At 36.5% G+C, this 19,480-nt stretch overlaps 1 protein-coding gene across 1 annotated transcript in view; it reads left to right on the top strand.

The window, feature by feature from the left end:
* The window catches only part of LOC114646277 (SPRY domain-containing SOCS box protein 4-like), a 69,531-nt gene extending 53,314 nt beyond the window's left edge, over positions 1 to 16,217 (top strand). Inside the window, exon 2 of the mRNA XM_028794397.2 lies at positions 15,242 to 16,217. Coding sequence (XP_028650230.1) covers positions 15,242 to 15,369 — 128 coding nt within the window. The 3' untranslated portion in view covers positions 15,370 to 16,217. The remainder of the gene's footprint in view (positions 1 to 15,241) is intronic.
* The last annotated feature ends 3,263 nt before the right edge of the window (positions 16,218 to 19,480 follow it).

The raw sequence follows: 19,480 nt of genomic DNA, 5'->3' as shown, positions 1-19,480 counted from the left end.
TGTAAACATATATATACATAAACATACTGTATATACATAAATATATACATATACACATCCACATATATATACATATATCAACATATATATACACATACATATATATATATATATATATATATATATATATATATATATACACACACACACGCAGACACATATACATATATATATACATATACATATTTGTATATATACATATATATATACATATACATATTTGTATATCTACATATATATACACATATATACATATACATATTTGTATATGTACATACATACACATATATCTATCTATCTCTATCTATCTATCTCTCTATATATATATATATATATATATATATATATATATATATATATATATAGCTGATTACCCAGTGGATTCGCTGACTGAGTGCAAGAGAAAAAAATAAAATGTATGTATAAAATAAGTTTAATTGCCAAATTTATTTTTCCACAAATAAAGAGCACTTACAATAACATAGAAATCAATATAAACAACATTAACATCATTATCATTTGAGAATATGAAGTAATATATAAGAAGCACATTGCATATAAATATAAATTATTAAACAGTAAAATGTTCTTCTATAAAACACTACTGTGGCTATTCGTTTGTCTGTCCAGGATTTTAAATGAGCTGTAGCTCGCAAACCGTTTCACCTATTGACTTGAAATTTGGTACACAGATACTACGTCACGTCTACTATTCGCTTTCCCACACATATGAATACATATATATATACACATACATATACACACACATACACATATATACATATACATACATAGTGCGTTGCAACACGGGCTGCGATTGTTACATGGGAGGGAGAGGACAAATCACAGCTTCCCGCTTTCTAATCGGGCTTGTGATTGCTGCTTTGACGGATGCCCAGATCCCACAGTATTTCCCCTTAGGAGAGGCGTTAGGCAAGTGTAATTGAATAGCGGTGCTGCAAGTTATTACTCTTTTTATCTTTATTTTATTTTATTGTAGAATGAACTCACAGCTGCGCGCACCAGTGCGTGCGTGGCGGATGCGTACGGCTGACGTTTTCATTGTCTACCACCTTCGCTAATCATTCTTGAGGCAGATTGAAGAGTTAAGTGCCAGCTTAACTGAAAAATTAAAGAAAACATACTAAGTTTAAAAAAAAAATCAGTTTTAACGGGTAAAGATGCCGACGAAAGAAGAGAAGCAGCGGGACGCTAGGGTCAAGAGCTGCTCATTAAGCAGCAAGCTCATCAACCTCTGAGCAAACGAATGGTAAACGTACAGAGAGAGGATAAATACTATGAATGGTCATGTCAAGTGTATTCACTCCACGTTATCGTGCAGTGCGCTGTTACTGGTATTTTGATAAAAGAATCTGAATAACATATAAGAAGCGTATAAATTATTAAACAGTAAAACATTAACATTTAAGAAGTAAAGATACATTGAGTACTACTGTAGTGCTTTCGGGTATAGTACATTTTTTGTTTGCCCATTACATGCATAAATGTATACATTTTTTGGTGTACCTACCCAAGAACACGCGACATGACCCGGCAGTTAAAAATTTATCGCTCCAGCAATTTTAACTCTGTTACAAAGTCATCTAATATGGTATTGCAAACGGCAGCGGGAACGTTTCTATAAACTCAATTTAAACTTACTGTTTACACCGTGCTTTGAAGATGCATAGTATGCGACACGTGTTTCGCCGTAATTGTGGGCTAATCAGGAGTACACAGTCACTGCACTCCCTTACGGGAATCGATCCTCGGACGTAGAGGCGAAGCCCCTAACGTTGTGCCACGGCGTGAGGTTCGTTCATTTGACAGCATATAGATCGGGGTAATTACATTGCAGGCATTCGTAGTCTGATTCACAATGTGATTGTATGGGTGGTTACCTACCAGGTAACGCTTGTGGTTGGTGAGCAAGTCGGCTAACTTCTGCCACGGTGCCCTCTTTCAGTTGCGAGAAGCAGATCATACAATGGTTGAAATAGTTTAATATATATAGCAAAATCACCGCGCTTCGCAGTGGCGAATATGGTATTGCAAACGGCAGCGTTTCTATAAACTTAAAGTTACGGTTTATACCGTGCCTTGTTTCATATTCTTTTCCTACCTTATCAATTGTGTAATGTGTTTTTTGAACAGGTTTGATTCATGGAAGAGATCACTCCTGCTGCGTTCAGTCACTTCACGTGAGCCACTGTCTTGTGTGATGTTGCGATGTCCACGGGTTTATTTAATGTTAGCTAAGACCCGGCAGTTAAAAGTTTCTCGCTACAGCAATTTTAACTCTGTTACAAAGTGATGCAAACTCTCGTTTATACCTCGTGTCTTCTCATTAAACTTGTATCTCGCGAATATGGCATTGCAAACGGCAGCGGGAGCGTTTCTATAAAGTTAAGGTTACGGTTTACACCGTGCTTTTTTATACCTCGTGTCTTCTCATTAAACTTGTATCTCGCGAATATGGTATTGCAAACGGCAGCGGGAGCGGTTCTATAAAGTTAATTTAGACTTACGGTTTACACCGTGCTTTTTTATACCTCGTGTCTTATGAAGATGCTTGTATGCGTCACTCACTCGCTTCTTATTGTTTCGCTGCCTTGTCAATTGTGTAATGAATGTTTTCTTCTGTGCTCTTTGGGGCTCCTCCTTCTTTTCTACGTACTGAGTTCACAGTCAGTTCACGTGATTACGTGGGAGGCGTGATGACGCGACACGCAACTCGGTCTCCTACGGCCATCTTGCTGCCTACCATTACAGTATATGGACAAAAAAGAGGTTCCAGTTATGACCATTACGCGTATAATTTTGAAATGAAAACTGCCTAACTTTTGTAAGTAAGCTGTAAGGAATGAGCCTGCCAAATTTCAGCCTTCCACCTACACGGGAAGTTGGAGAATTAGTGATGAGTGAGTCAGTGAGTCAGTCAGTCAGTCAGTGAGGGCTTTGCCTTTTATTATTATAGATACACAGATGATTCTGAAGAGATACCTATTTATACATGCTAATGTTCATATATGCTTCTTACCATTTAAATGCTTATCAACCTGTATGACATATCATTTTTGTACATGGCATCTTTGAAAGTTTAATATAAAACTGGCTGTGATCTGAATGTAACATTCATTTTTGCGGGCTCCTGTTGGGCTGTCTTGCATTGATTAGGAATTTACAAAGTTGATTTTTTTTTTTTTTTTTTCTTTTAAATTGAATAGAACAAAACTTTTAAAAAGAGGCTGCACACAAACTGTAAGCATTTCTTATGCAGAAATGGTGATTAATGGGCTAATTGGTTTGTATTCTGCTTGGACCCCCTTGTCAAAACAGCACTGTGGTCTACTGTACAAGATGGAGCTATAACATCAATTATTAATCTTCACCTTTTTTAAAAGTTTGTTTTGCAATTATATGCAGTTTTTTTGTAAATAACTTATGTTTTAATGTCTAATTTTATGAGGAAATGTAAATTTAATGTTTTGTATATTACTTTACAGGGCTGCATACTGAAAGTACCATATAAAAAAAATGCTCCTTTCTATGTTCTTGATTGAACATGGTGCTTTTTTTTTTTTTTTTTTTTTTTTAATCTGTGCTAGAGTGTAGTGATTTAAAAAAAACAAAAACTAGTCTTGTGGAAAATTCCATGACGCACACTTACCAAGTAAATCTTGCTTAAATCAAGAAATCAGGGCTTACTTCATTTGGTTTCAGTTCCACCAGTGAGCATTAGAGCAAGTCAAGGCAAGTAAGTGTCTTCTCCTAAGCTGATAGTAAATAAGAGTGAGTTAGAAATTCCTTATGAACGCCCTATGAATTTGGAATTCCAAATTGTCCAATTCGGAGAGAACACATGAATCTTACAAGTTTTTTGGTTAACACGTTTTAATACCTTTTTTTAGTTCTCCTTTTTCTATGAAAAATAGTTTTTTCTTTTGGCTGGCCAAGTAACAAATCAACAGCAACCTCATGTTTCTCAGAAAGGTCTGACCTGAAACCTGTGTGAACACACTGAACTGGTAAGGTGATATAACTGGTAGCTCCATGAAGTCAGATGGTAAATGCAGCAGTAGCTTAGCAGAATGTTGTCTTGATAGTTCATAAATTTTTTTTTGTTGTTGTTTAGCATATTAAAATGTTGAAGTTTTAGAGTATTCTTTAAATTTAAAGGAATACTCCATCCAAATTTTTTTTTCTTTGTTTATGTTGCTTACTGTACTTTGTAGTTATGGTCGAGAAATCTTAATCATGTTTTCCTGTACAATGAAAGCTAAGAGTGACACCATGCTGCACAGTGTCTAAGGATATGAAATATGTCTGTTGGGTGGAAAGAGACCAATCTTGCATTTAGTAGTATTGCATAATCCACAATTTTATTCAGTTGTATGCTCAAAACATATTAAATATATACTTAAGGGAAAAATGGTGCACGTCATGAACAGGAAACTAAAGCAAATTGTACTGACTTTTTGACGTGGCATTTCTTGACTATAGATTTGTAAACACCAACTTGATATGCAGTTAGTTTAAGCCATGCATTGATAAGTAGGCTCTCCGCAGCAAATGCCAGACTAGTGCACAAATAACATTAGTGTGTGCTGCTTGTGATGTATTTAGTATTGGCAAAATCTTGGAAAGAAACTGATGTTAGGAAAGGTTTGCGGAGTATCCCTTGCTCTAAAACAGTTTTCTAGACATCGTGCAGAGGCGCGCTTATACATAGTTTGATCATTGACACTAGATAATGTTTAGGTTTGCCAAATGCTAAACTTCACCTGTGTGAGTAATAGCATCTCCAAATGGTGTTGATGTATATGGCTAGTCTTGTGCAATCAAGCATGCTGATCAGGACAAATACTCTTTAGGAGCTTCACTCAAAGCTGCGCCCCATTCTACCAGTGGCAGAAGCTATACCTTTCTTTTTAGTGTCTTAAGTGGTCAATGCTTGTACTCTTAAATGTATATTCTACTAAATTCTGAAGTATGTTTTTGTATATAATGTATAATTTTTAATCTTTTGCCAAGTGAGTTTACATCACTCACATTGCTACTGAATATATAATTGTTGTAGGTTCTTGAAGGCCGATATTCACAAATTAGTATGTTTACAGTCATGCTGGGCAATTCAGAAGAATTTTTTTTTTTGTTTGTTTGTTTTTTTAGTTTGAAAAACGCCACTAACATTTTCATTTGACAACTGTAATGTACAAGATCATCAGTCTTTTTTTTTTGTGTGTGTGTTATAGATCAAATATTACTTTTTGTTCAGCTGCTGAAACACCTCAACTGTTTTCTGCTATATGGTCATCTGTTTTATAACCATTAAATAAAACTGTAAACTTCTTCAAGCTTTTTTGTAATATACCATGCATGCCATCTGCTTCACTCTTAGTCACAGGTACTCGATCTGCAGATTTTACACTCTCCTCCATGCTTTCTGAGCTGTTATTGATGTTCTCAACAATCTCTTCTCGAGACTGCTTGAATATCACGAGTGTCCATATAATTGTGAATTTCCTGAGCCCATATTGAGTTAACTAGAAACACTGTGTGTGTGTGGTTTTTTTTTTTTGGAACCGATTGGGCGTTTTGACTTATTCAAGCAAGACTTGTACAGCTAAGTCTCAATTTCATAAGCTTGCTTTGGTATGGTTCTCATTCGACCTATTGAAAGGGTGATTGCTTGTGTAAACTTCCAGTTTTTCTTGCATCATTTTATCGTGGAATATACTGTACATTATTTCTTGGTTGCACTACTACTTTTATCTATGATCTATTAAGTTATAGGAATGCAGGCATTAACAGTTTCCTCTGGGGGGAAAATATCATGACAGCCTCATTCCTGGACTACTAAACCTTTCTTGGTTCTTTGTTGTTTTTAAATTCTTATCCGGAATTGGCAGCCTATTTGAAAAGCTGCCACATTGGCAAGCTCAGAATTTTAGTGCATACCCCTTATGACAACATGGGTCATCTGACTTGTGCTTGTAGTGATTTAAAGAGCCCATTCTGTAATGATTTAAGTGTAGATTCTGTTTCCACATTCAAATCATTTGATTAAAAAAAAATGGACTGATGAATTATTCAGTTCTTTTTGAAGATGTGTCTGATGCTCACCAGGAAATGCATAATAAAATTGACTGAAAAGTGTTGCTGTCTTGCACAAAATCTTTATGAAAGTACAGTGATTCTGTGAAAGTTGAAAGATGTCCTAGTTTGTACAAGTTCTTCAGATTAATAACTACTTGTCCTGTTGCATTCTGTCTCATTCTGGCTATAAATTCAAATCTAAAGAGCTTCTGTCAATTTCATGTTATTATTCTGACTTCTGTCTAGTAGGCCTGGGTAAAAATTATCATTTTTTTTTTGATGTTTTTTCATTTAAAACTAAATTTCTATATGTATATTTTTGCTATTTGTTTTTGCCATCAATTCCAGTAGAGATCACTAATGTGCCTGTTAAGGCTTTCTATAGGAAGAGCACTTTACTTTATAACATATAATGGTGTATCCTCTTTAATTGAAATCAGCATTTTTGACACGTGTGAACAACTGAAAGTCCACGGCAGCAGATTCCTACGAGATAACCACACATTAAAAATGACTGGGCCATAGTTGTGGATTTGTTGCTGGCTATATGCAGAGCTGCTGAGTGACTCACTGTTCTAAAAACCTCTCTTAACATTTCCAATGCACTGTTCCATTGCGTGACTGCATAAATCACAAGTTTGCATTTTGCTACGTCCAGTAAATGTTTTAATATAAGTACATGGCTGGGTTACTGCTACTTTTTAAAAAAATGTTTGCAACACACCTCATCTAACAAAACAAGTGGGCAATTGTTGGAATTTTCAGAGAAGCATGTAATACAAAAGTGAGTGTGTGCTCAAATCAGCCAGCTTGAAGTAGCTCCATAATAGCAGTGTGTTCAGTCACGATGGCCAGTTCTTTTTTTCTTTTGTTACATTCATTCAGTGCCATTGTCAACAAGCAGCAGCTCTAGATCCTCATTTTAAAATGCTTCCTTTTTGTCTGAGGACTGTAAGTGCACATTTTCAACACTGTGTTTTAATGTGACTGCTACAAGTAAGCAACTGAAGAATTATAGAAAGACACTAGTGTTCCCGCAGTATCCTTAATTTCGACTAATTCAGAATTAAATGTCCACCTAAACTGTTAGTCATATTTATTTCCTTATTGAAGTGTATCTACATGGAGACGAATAACATGAATAGGTTATTGAATATCATTTATTATTTAAAAAGCAATATTTGATTTTATATTATTATATGCAAGATGATGCCCTTGCATTGTATTAAAACAAGGAGCTCCCCCTTATGTGTGGACTCTGATGCGGCGATACATATACTAGTTTACATTATGGTGAATTTTGAATGAGTTGAATGTTATGAAGCCGCACCCTTCAAATAAAGTGTTACTGAAATTAGTCACATTTAATATGATGTTCTGTATGCATAGTAAAGTAATCTTTAAAAAAGCCAACACTTAAAATATATCAGTGCATGCTAATTCAGTTAAGCTAAAATTGATATTGAATCTGAACATCAGTGCGGATACCCAGCCCTAATATCTTGGTATTTTCTGTAGATGTAGCTAGATGTTCATTTGATATACAGTTTAGAGTGGCTTCAGTACTATTTATTTCAAAATACTGATTAAGTATGTTGACTGTCCATTTAGGCCATTCTACATCTTTCTTACTGTTGCACGCAAGTCCACCACATCTGACATCTGATTAATGTATTCCTGTTACATTTCAGTCATTTTGTTTCAGTGCAGTTTGAATATAAAAGTTGACAGATGGACCTTTAGCTTTTTGTTTAATTTTTTTCCCTACATTCTCGTCAATTTGCTAAAGGCCTGCGTCTGTGATCATTGCAGGTGGTATAAAAGCTTTGTTTTATCAGTTTGAGCTTGGTGGCTGATTACAAGATTTTTTTTTTTTTTTTTTTGGGCCATCTGTTGTCTATTAAGGACAAGAAAGAAACAGCTGGCCATCTGTGACGAAATGTTCTTTTCTTAGCTGGTGGCTAGAAAGGAGAGTGAGTGAGTTGCTCAGAGTGGGATGTTATTGGTACTTGTAGTAAATATTTATTTATGCGGAACCATCAACAATTAATTAAGGTAGTTTCTGTGAAGAAATAGGATGAAATATGAAGTCTAGGTTGCTAGCAGTTTTTTGTGAATAACAGCTTGGTGATTTTCTTTTCCAAGACATAGAAATTATGGTTTCTTTAACATCCACAAAGAGAAAGTAAACTAAATCAGGTAGCCATGCCCTGTTACAAAACTGAAAAACTGTCTAGCAAGTGTTTGCTTTTATCTTGCAAATTTAGTCTATTGGTTTTGCAAGTATATAAAGTAAAACTGACACATGATTAGAATCAATGACTAATCACAGAAGTCTGCCTTCATTCCTTCTGACTTATTTCTGGCCAAAAAGTCTTATACTTATGCATGACTAGTTTCCTTCTTAAATATGTCGCGCCTTGACTAGTAATTCCATTTTTGGACCCCTCCATTTTAGAACAGTTATTAATGCAATGAATTCTGCTTTTAATAAAATTTCTCAGAATCTTTGTTGCAGAAACCTCAGGTTTTTTTTTTTGGTTTAGTAGCTTTACTTTTCTATATATCCATGATGCCAAACTTATATTTTAAACATTGAATGGTGGAAAATACAAACCGAGGAATGACCTAAATAAAATAGGTATATTTTTTTGGGTATGCTTGTATGTAGTACAGGTAGTCATTTACTGGAAATAAACACATACTAAGTATTTGCACAAAAACCTCATGTCTGCACTAAATTCAGATTATAATAATTCAATATTTCTGACATAATTTATCAGCCAAGTGTCTAAATGACCTGCTACTCATCATTGTCCATTGCAGCCAACAATTTTTTACCTTGTGACTCTAAAACAGATTTTACTGTCTTTTATAGCCACTTCTTTCAAAAATGTAATGCTTAAGAAATATAAACTACAGTAGGCCATTTACCCTCATAGTTGAGGTGCATGTTTATTCGTAATATGAATAATTGCTCACAAAGCTTTTTTGTTAAGTCTTCAGTTTTTACCTGCATTTCATTTTCTTCTAGAATGTTTTTTTATCTTGATTAATTTTTGTAATCTAAAAAGGATCATGTACTGTTAATATAACATTTTTTATTTGCCAAGCGGACAAGAATAATTTATTCCCACAAAGTTGGAGGGTATAGGAACTATATTCTGTTTGAAAATCACACATTTTTCAAGTTTCATTATATAATGCACACAGTACAATGATTCTTGAATGTGTTTTTAGAACAGTGACAATACAATATTCGCAAATACACATGTAGTTATCTACAAGATATACTAGCCAGTTATATTTGTATACAGAGTTTTTATGTTGCAATAATTGTTCTGTGACCATGCGTAACCAACTGTGGATAGAAACTGTTTCTGAAATTACTGGTGCAGGTGAAAATGTATGACAGAAAGGATTACTGAGAACAGCAACAGTGCAAGATGGCTGAGATATTTAGGTACACTGTTTGCCTTTCCAAGGCAGCACATGGTTTTGTACAAGAGGGTGCTTAAGGATATTGAGACACTATATGTCATATTGTAAGGTCCACTTCTGGTTGACCTCCAAACTTCTGATGATGGCCTTAAAGACACAGTATAGATAAATCCATCAAGAAATATCTGAAAAGGAAGAAAATTGGTTCTCGAATGGCCAACTCAAAACCTGGATCTGAATCCTATTGAGGTGCTGTGGAGCATATGAAACGTTTTGTGTAAGCAAGACACCCCTCAAACATTCCACAGCGGAAAAAATGCTACCTTGAGGATTAGGGAAAAACTTTCTCCCAGCCAATAACGGAGACTGTTCGACCATTATAAGAAATGTCTGCTTGAGTTTTTCTGCCAAAGAAAGCAATACGAGCAATCGTGCCAAGGGTATACTTGAATATACTTTTTCCACAGGCATAGATGGCATATGTTGTATTTTTTTTTTATTTTATTGTAATCATTCCATACAAATAGATCAATTTTTACAAAAAATAGGATTGCAAACAAATCAACCCCCACCCCTGAGAAAAAGAGCATGGCCAACAGAGTAAAACTTAAAGCTAGTAAAAATAAATTGATGAGTTTAATAGGCGAATAAAGATAAATGGAGAAGAGAACGAAATGGGAAGAGAATCTGCTTCCTCAGTGCTTTAAGAGCTTATTCTAAAATTATTATTGATTAGATCCTGCCAGGTTTTGAAAAAGTTCTGCACAGATCCTCTAACTGAGAATTAGATTTTTTTCCAATTTCAAATAGTATAAAGCACTAGGGGGCTCCGCCCCCTGCTTGCTTCGCTCGCCAACCCCTGGTGTTGGGTAACCCGAAATACATTGATGTATGAATGAGATATATTGGAGTGTAAAGGTGTAGATGACGAACAAAGGAAGTAAAGAACCCATAGCATGGCACATTAGAAAGATTTATTGGAATATTTCTTTATACGTAACATTTGTAGTAAAGATGGTGTGTTGTCCTTGAATGAGTTTTCCTTGGTATGGAGTATCTACAACTTTAACTTTAATGTCCGATGAACACCAAACTCTATGACTTCAGCGACGTTTCTCGTTAACAGGCTCTGTGCATTGCTTGTTTTCAGGAAGGTTCATTCGTTGATAGATTGCGTCATCTGGATCTAACACGTAGATCTGTGCATATTTGCATTCGTGATTTGGCTCAGGGTGCACTGTTCCAATCCAATGTAATATTTGTCCACATACGCGAAAGCAGTATGGGCCATTGCCAGCTGGTGGCCTGATATTTACCCCGGTAGATGCAAAAGCAAATAAACTATTGTAGGATCTAATGCAGTCCATAAAGTTTTTACTTTCGGGTACATTGTAAGTTGGAAGCTTCCGTAGATATTCAGGATATTCATCTAAAGGAGGCAGTCTAACCTGACCCTTTTGACAACAACGTGTAAACTCATTAGTTGTATTGCCAGTTGTTTCTTCAGGGAAGTTAAGTGAATGACAATGACAGCAAATGATATTCATTAATCTTAATGAATGTTCATTAATAGTGGACGTTGTCAGCTAATTGGTGGAATTGTTTAGCGGCTGTTTGTCATTCCTTTCTTTGCTGTTTATCTATTGCCTCTGCTGTTTGAGAGGTGCGTTGTAGGCGCCTGCGTTCATTAATTTTATTCAGGTGGGCTCGTTTCTGTATGTCCGTTTGTTGAGATGTTTCATTTTGGAGCCGTGACTCCTTTGGTTGCGTTGTTTGAGAAGCGCGTTGTAGGCGCCTGCATTCAATGTTTTTATCCAGGCGGGCTCGTTTTTGTATCTCCGTCAGTTGTGGTCTTTCGTTTTGAACCCGTGCCTGCTTTGCTTCCGCAGTTTCAGATGCGCGTTGTAGGTGCCTACGTTCATTGTATTTGTCCATGTGGGCTCGTTTTTGTAGCTCCGTTAGTCGAGCTGTTTGGTTTTGGAGCCGAGACAGTTTTGCTTCTGCGGTTTCAGACGCACGTTGTAGGCGCCTACGTTTTATTTTTTTTTTTTTTATCCGTGCGGGCTCGTTTTTGTAGCTCTGTTAGTTGAGCTGGATCGTTTTGGAGCGATGACCGTGACTCCATTAGTTATCTGTTGTCTACTGTTAGTAATATGGATAATTGCATTTACTGTTAATACGGAGCGTTTTCTGTGGTTGTACTGTTAATAATGCATCACTGTACTGTGATTCACATATGCTATATGGTTTGGACGTGTGAGGATGCCGTACGTTTAATACGGAGAGTTCGTTTATTCTCATTACCCGGACCATGCTGTGTAGTGTGGACGTTTAGTTCAGAAGCGCGTTGTAGGCGCCTGCGCCTTTCGTACTTTCTCGCGCTTTCCGTACTATCTTTGCGGACTCCGTAGTGTCTTCCGTTTGACTCTGGGGTGCAGTGCAGTGTGTGTCTATGTTGGTAGTCGTTAGCTATAGGCGCGTTGTTACTTCATGTCTTATTTACGTTAGTTGAGCTCTTTCGTTTTTGAGCCATGACTCCTTCGTTCGCGGTGGATCAGACTTCGCTTGCGGTTTATGAGACGCACGCTGTAGGCGCCTGCGCACTATGTCTCCTGGGTCCATCGCTGTGTACCTGCGTCCGTGCCTTCCGGTTTACCATTCTCGATTAGTAATATGGATCACTTACCCACTGACTTAAAAGAGGAGAGTTAGGATTCTTCCAGTTTAGCAAAATAAGTCTGTGTGCTAATAGTGTAGTAAAGGCAATCAGTTTTTGTCCTTCTCCACTTTAAGCCCATCTGGAAGAGCATCAAACACAGATGTTAATGGGTTAGAAGGGATTGTGATAGCAAGGCTGTCTGAAAGGCACTTAAAAATTTTTTGTCCAGAATGATGTTAATTTGGTGCAGGCCCAAAACATGTGACCCAGTGAGGCTGGAACTTGATTGCAGCATTCGCTGGTTGGATCATGCCCCAGCAATATTTTGGACAGTTTTTAAGCGAGACAGATGTGCTCGATTATATAATTTTGAGTTGAATAATTGTATGCTTTGCACATATGGGGCTCAAGTGAATTCTCTGCATTGCTACCTTCCACTCCTTTTCTGATATGTTGAGTGAGAGATCATTTTCCCACTGTCCTCTTGGATCTTTGACAGGGAGGGACTGTAAAATAATTTTATATATTGCAGAAATGCTGTCGGAGTCCTTGAAACTGAGCAATATTTTTTCCATCATAGAGGAAGGTGGGAGATGAGGAAAATCGGGCAGGTTCAGTTTAACAAAGTTTCTAATTTGAAGATAGTGAAAGAAATGTGTTGCTGGAAAGTTAAATTTGGAATGTAATTGTTCTTTGGATGCAAAGATGTTGTCTATATAAAGATCTCCAAATAATTTAATCCCAAATGTTTTCCAGATATTAAAAACTGCAAAATTAAAAATGTTTGTGAGGGTTGAAAAAAGTGGTTCTCATGCAGAGGTGCCACAGATAAAAGATTCTCCATCTTAAAATGCTTTCTACATTAGTTCCATATTCTGAGTGAGTCGAGCACAATTGGGTTTTTAGTATATTGGCGATAACTTGCATTAATAGGGGCACAAAGCAGGGAATATAAAGAAGTTCTGCAGGAATTTGTATTGCACACCAAGCCTGTGTATGTTATGATCTATTTATGTCCAGGTTTTTACAGCTTGTATGTTTGATGTCCAGTAATAAAACTGAATCTTGGGTAGAACCATGCCACCTTCTGCCTTAGGTCATTGTAGGGTCGCTCTTTGAATACGTGGATGTCTTAAGTTCCAAGTAAATGAAGTTATGGTTGACTCTAATTGCTTAAAAAATGATTTATTGATGTATATTGGAATGTTTTGAAATAAAAAGAGAAGCTTAGGAAGGATATTCATCTTAACAATGTTAGTCAACCCTTCATCTCACTCTAGCTGGAAGAATTATCTATGCAAGTCTGTCTTAATTGTTTCCATACAGATGGTGAAATTTTGTTGATAAAGAGCTTTGTTTACTTGTGATATTTACCCCTAGGTATTTAAACTGATCTGCAATGATAAAAGGGAAGGTGTCCAATCTAATATTGTATGCTTGAGAATTCACTGGAAAGAGCACACTTTTATTCAAATTAATTCTGAGACCGGAGATCTTTTGAAATTCTGTAAGTGTTATTAAGACTGCAGGCACAGTATTTTCTGGGTCTGATATATACAGGACCACATCATCTGCATATAGAGAAATGTTCTGTTCAAGTCCTTCTCTGATAATCCCCTTTATCTGATAAGCATTTCGACAGTGAACTGCCAGTGGTTCAATGGCGTTTGCAAATGGCATTGGTGACAAAGGGGCATTCTTTGTCTGGTACCACGTTCTAGTTTAAAGTAATCTGAACAAATGTTGTTAATACAAACTGAAGCTTCTGGATTGGTATACAGTAGTTTGATCCATGCAGAAATGTTCGGGCGAAACCCAAATTTCTCTAATGTTGTGAAAAGGTAGTTCCATTCAATCATATCAAATGATTTTTCTGCATCCAACGATATCATCTCTGGGGTGTTTGACTTTGCTGGTGAATGTATTACATTAAACAGGCATCGAAGATTGGAAGCTAAGTGTCGGCCTTTAATAAATCCAGTTTGATCTTGTGATATTACCGAAGGCAGCACTTTCTCCAAGTATCTTAACATCATTATTCAGAAGTGGAATTGGTCTGCATGATGCACATTGTAATAAGTCCTTACTTTGTTTAGGAAAGACAGTGATTGATGCTTGGTGAAAAGTTTGAGGTAGAATTTGATTGTCTCTAGCTTCTGTAAATGTTGCTAATAAGAGGGGAGCTAGCCGAGTGGAGAATTCCATATAAAATTTGACAGGGTAGCCATCAGGGCTTGCTGCTCCCACTCTGAAGTGACTTTATAGCATCTAGTAATTATGATAGTGCCAGAGGTTTATCCAATTCCTCTGCACTAAGATTATCTATTTGTGGTGTCTGTAATGCATCCAGAAATGCATTAGATTGTGTGTTGTCTTCTTTATACTCAATAGAATATAAGGATTTATAGTAGTCTCTAAATGTGTGCATTATATTTTTATGGTTAATGATTTTATCTCTGTTCGTGTTGGTGATTGCTAGGATTGCATTGTAAACTTCTTGCTTGTGGATTTGTTGAGCTTATTGCTTTCTCTTCATGTTCATGGTAATGATTTTAAAAATGAGTTGTTCAGTTTCTTTAGTTGTTAAGAGGTTGAGATCTGAATGCAGAGCCTGCCTTTTCCTATGAAGAGCCTTACTTGGACACCTGGCATGTTCTTGATGTATTCTAGTAATTTCACTGTTTTTTTGCTAAATAAATTATCCCAAAGTCAAATTTTCAACTTTTTTGTTTTCAATCACATCCCCTTTGTCTCAAGGTATGGTTTAAATAAAGATCAAATCTTTGTCCATATTTTTTATTTGACTTTGTGTGTTTATGTAGATATTGAACAGATGTAGAAATCTGAGTTTTCATCAGATGTCCAAGGAATCTGAGGCATTGGTGACCTTGTCTTATTTGCTTTTCTATGTGTGTAGGAGCTTTATTGCTGTAAATTATTTGATATTTAAATGTTTGCGCTGGGCTGCTAGTGAGTCCAAGCTAAATGTCACATTTTAGTATACTCAACCACTCATTTCTTTCTCTTCTGTTTGACTTTCAGCGGAACCCCTTCCATTAATGGATTTGTGTCGAAGATCAATTCGCCTCGCTCTTGGCAGAGATCGCCTACAAGAAATAGAATCACTACCCTTGCCACTTTCTTTGAAAAATTACTTGCAGTACCAGTAAACAACATCCTTTGACAAAAATCAATGCAAATCATGAAAGCTGATGTTTACACTGAAATGGGTTTCTTTACAGAAAGTTTTTTCTTTAGGTTTTATCCTCAGACTTCTCATACTGTTCTAACTTGACATGGGCAGAACTTGGCAGAACTGATTGGAACGTCTAGAAACATACATGCTGACAAGGTTTACTGGAAGATGTATAGTAAGCAATGAATTTCACATATCACTGTGTCTGTATGTTCTTTCAAAGATTTAATTAAAAACCTGCTAGACCAAAGTACTCTATATCAAAAGATCTTCTGATACCGTTTAATTCTTGAACCTGTTGGCCTGATTGGCCAAATGTTTAAACACTATAATACATTTTTTCAAATATTCTAGTGTTTATTAATGAAACTACTTGTATTTAAACACTAGAGCGACTGGTTCCTTAAGTTCTGCATCAGGTTATGTCTTGAAATATGCTGGTGACACTTTCATTTTAATCAAATCTTAAGTCCCATTTTTATTTATATAATATATATTTTATTTTGTACCTCTTATGAGCACCATCTGTTTTATTATATGTATAATTGATGTAATGTATTTATCTGCCTCATTTTTTTCATTCCTCTAATCGGACTACTTTAATTATGAGGCTGTTAAATTTTCAACTGATTCTAAACAATTACTTTTTATAATGCTGCTTTTTTGTTTTTTTTTGTTTTGTTTTTTTTCTATGTTTGAAAATCCCTGCCTCATTTGTGTGACTAGAAATGTTGGAATGGCAGGAAGCTGAATGTATGGAGAGTTTTGCCTTTAGTTTTGCCTTTATTTTAATGTGAATAAAACAAATGAGTAAAGATAATGGACTAGTGGCAGAGGTGCATGGTGTTTGTGTTTTTTGTTTTAGTCAATCAATGAAATGTGCAACACTGTGGACAGTGTAATGGTATTTTAGTAGGTTTATAAGTTGCAGAAATGCAAACTGAATTACAAATGTTAAATGATTTTATATTTTACAAAACAATCTAGCCCAGTCAGTGTATTTAGGCCTGTTGTAATGCATTTTATTACATATAATGCTTTATATAAATGGTACTGCTAGAATGGTACCGTAAAAATAAAAATGTACAATTAACAAATGCAAATATCAAACAAGAAAAGGTAAGACTAAAACACGGTCAAATACCTTTCCAGGTTCTGCTTTAGTTTTTTTTTTTTTCTCTGGGGTATGGTGGGGTTTTTTTTTTGCCTTTAGTAAGTTGAAAGCAGTATGTATTTATTTAAATAAATGTAATTTGTAAGTTAGGAAAACCTACCATAAACATTCCGTAATGTTTAAATCTGTTGATTTGGGAGACAAAGGAATATATTTGGAGTTGTGGTTTTCCATGAAATTACTCTTAAATTAGTTTACCAGTGTACATACAGAATGCATTATCCTGATAGAGGGAATGTTTTTTTCACCATAGGGTGCACATGGTCCAGGAGAATGGCCTCTTTGTTTGGCTGTTAAATGACCATGCAGAACAATAATCAGACCTAATGTCACCTTAACAAGATAGCTGCCCATACCTTATGAGTCCCCAGCCATATTTAAAAGTTGTCAATAGGTATTGCATGTTTAAGGTGTCTTATTGCCTTCACTAACCATAAAACCATCTGTGTTTTAGAATATAAGTTCTGATGAGTCATCTTCTAACTAACTTTTTTTTTTCTTTCTCTCCCCCTTGTTCTGGTATACAGGTAGCGTGTGTGTGTTGTGCAAAGTTAGGCTTTTTTTGTGTGTTGCCCTTGGATAAAAATGGTTTCTGATTGTCTGATCTGCCATAGCTGTGTGAACTCTTAATGTACAGTGTTTATTATGTCTGGTCACAAAGGTTGTAAGGGTGTATTTTTTTTTTTTGCATTTAGTAACTATCCTGCAAAGTGTCCAGCGAACACAGTTAGTGAGCTTTGAGGTGGGGGTGTGTGTGTTCAGTATATATACTGTATACAGTACTGTGCAAAAGTTTTAGGCAGGTGTGAAAAATGCTGTAAACAAAGAATGCTTTCAAAAAATGGAAGTGTTAATCATTTATTTTCATCAATCAACAAAATGCAGTGAATGAACAAAACAGAAATCTAAATCAAATCAATATTTGGTGTGACCACCCTTTGCCTTCAAAACAGCATCAATTCTTCTAGGTACACTTGCACACAGTTTTTTGAAGGAACTCGGCTGGTAGGTTGTTCCAGACATCTTTGAGAACTAACCACAGATCTTCTGTGAATGTAGGCTTCCTCACATCCTTCTGTCTCTTCATGTAATCCCAGACACACTCGATGTTGAGATCAGGGCTCTGTGGGGGCCATACCATCACTTCCAGGACTACTTGTTCTTCTTTACGCTGAAGATAGTTCTTGAGGTCGTTGTCCTGCTGCAGAATAAATTTGGGGCCAATCATATGCCTCCCTGATGGTATTGCATGATGGATAAGTATCTGCCTGTACAGGTGCTGGTCATAAAATTAGAATATCATGACAAAGTTGATTTATTTCAGTAATTCCATTCAAAAAATGAAACATGTATATTAGATTCATTCATTACACAAAGACTGATGTATTTCAAATGTTTTTTAATTTTGATGATTATAACTGACAACTAATGAAAGTCCCAAATTCAGTATCTCGGAAAATTAGAATATTGTGAAAAGGTTCAATATTGAAGACACCTGGTGCCACACTCTAATCAGCTAATTAACTCAAAATACCTGCAAAAGCCTTTAAATGGTCTCTCAGTCTAGTTCTGTAGGCTACACAATCATGGGGAAGACTGCTGACTTGACAGTTGTCCAAAGGATGACCATTGACACCTTGCACATGGAGGGCAAGACACAAAAGGTCATTGCTAAAGAGGCTGGCTGTTCACAGAGCTCGGTGTCCAAGCACATTAATAGAGAGGCGAAGGGAAGGACAAGATGTGGTAGAAAAAAGTGTACAAGCAATAGGGATAACCGGACCCTGGAGAGGATTGTGAAACAAAACCCATTCAAAAATGTGGGGGAGATCCACAAAGAGTGGACTGCAGCTGGAGTCAGTGCTTCAAGAACCACCACGCACAGACTATGCAAGACATGGGTTTCAGCTGTCGCATTCCTTGTGTCAAGCCACTCTTGAACAAGAGACAGCGTCAGAAGTGTCTCGCCTTTGAACTGCTGCTGAGTGGTCCAAAGTTATGTTCTCTGATGAAAGTAAATTTTGCATTTTCCTTTGGAAATCAAGGTCCAGAGTCTGGAGGAAGAGAGGAGAGGCACAGAATCCACGTTGCTTGACGTCCAGTGTAAAGTTTCCACAGTCAGTGATGGTTTGGGGTGCCATGTTATCTGCTGGTGTTGGTCCATTGTGTTTTCTGAGGTCCAAGGTCAACGCAGCCGCCTACCAGGAAGTTTGAGCACTTCATGCTTCCTGCTGCTGACGAACATTATGGAGATGCAGATTTCATTTTCCAACAGGACCTGGCACCTGCACACAGTGCCAAAGCTACCAGTACCTGTTTTAAGGACCATGGTATCCTGTTCTTGATTGGCCAGCAAACTCGCCTGACCTTAACCCATAGAAAATATATGGGGTATTGTGAAGAGGAAGATGAAATACGCCAGACCCAACAATTCAGAAGAGCTGAAGGCCACTATCAGAGCAACATGGGCTCTCATAACACCTGAGCAGTGCCACAGACTGATAGACTCCATGCCACGCCGCATTGCTGCAGTAATCCAGGCCAAAGAAGCCCCAACTAAATATTGAGTGCTGTACATGCTCATACTTTTTATGTTCATACCTTTCAGTTGGCCAACATTTCTAAAAATCCTTTTTTTTGCATTGATCTTAATTGATATTCTAATTTTCCGAGATACTGAATTTGGGACTTTCATTAGTTGTCAGTTATAATCATCAACATTAAAAGAAATAAACATTTGAAATACATCAGTCTGTGTGTAACGAATGAATCTAATATACAAGTTTCACTTTTTGAATGGAATTACTGAAATAAATCAACTTTGTCATGATATTCTAATTTTATGACCAGCACCTGTATTTCTCAGCATTGAGAACACCATTAATCCTGACCTAATCTCCAACTCCATTTG

The sequence above is a fragment of the Erpetoichthys calabaricus genome, chromosome 2 (genome assembly GCF_900747795.2).
Source record: "Erpetoichthys calabaricus chromosome 2, fErpCal1.3, whole genome shotgun sequence".
NCBI lineage: Eukaryota > Metazoa > Chordata > Cladistia > Polypteriformes > Polypteridae > Erpetoichthys > Erpetoichthys calabaricus.
The sequence above is the reverse complement of the archived record's forward strand: the minus strand, read 5'-3'. Positions and strand labels throughout refer to the sequence as shown.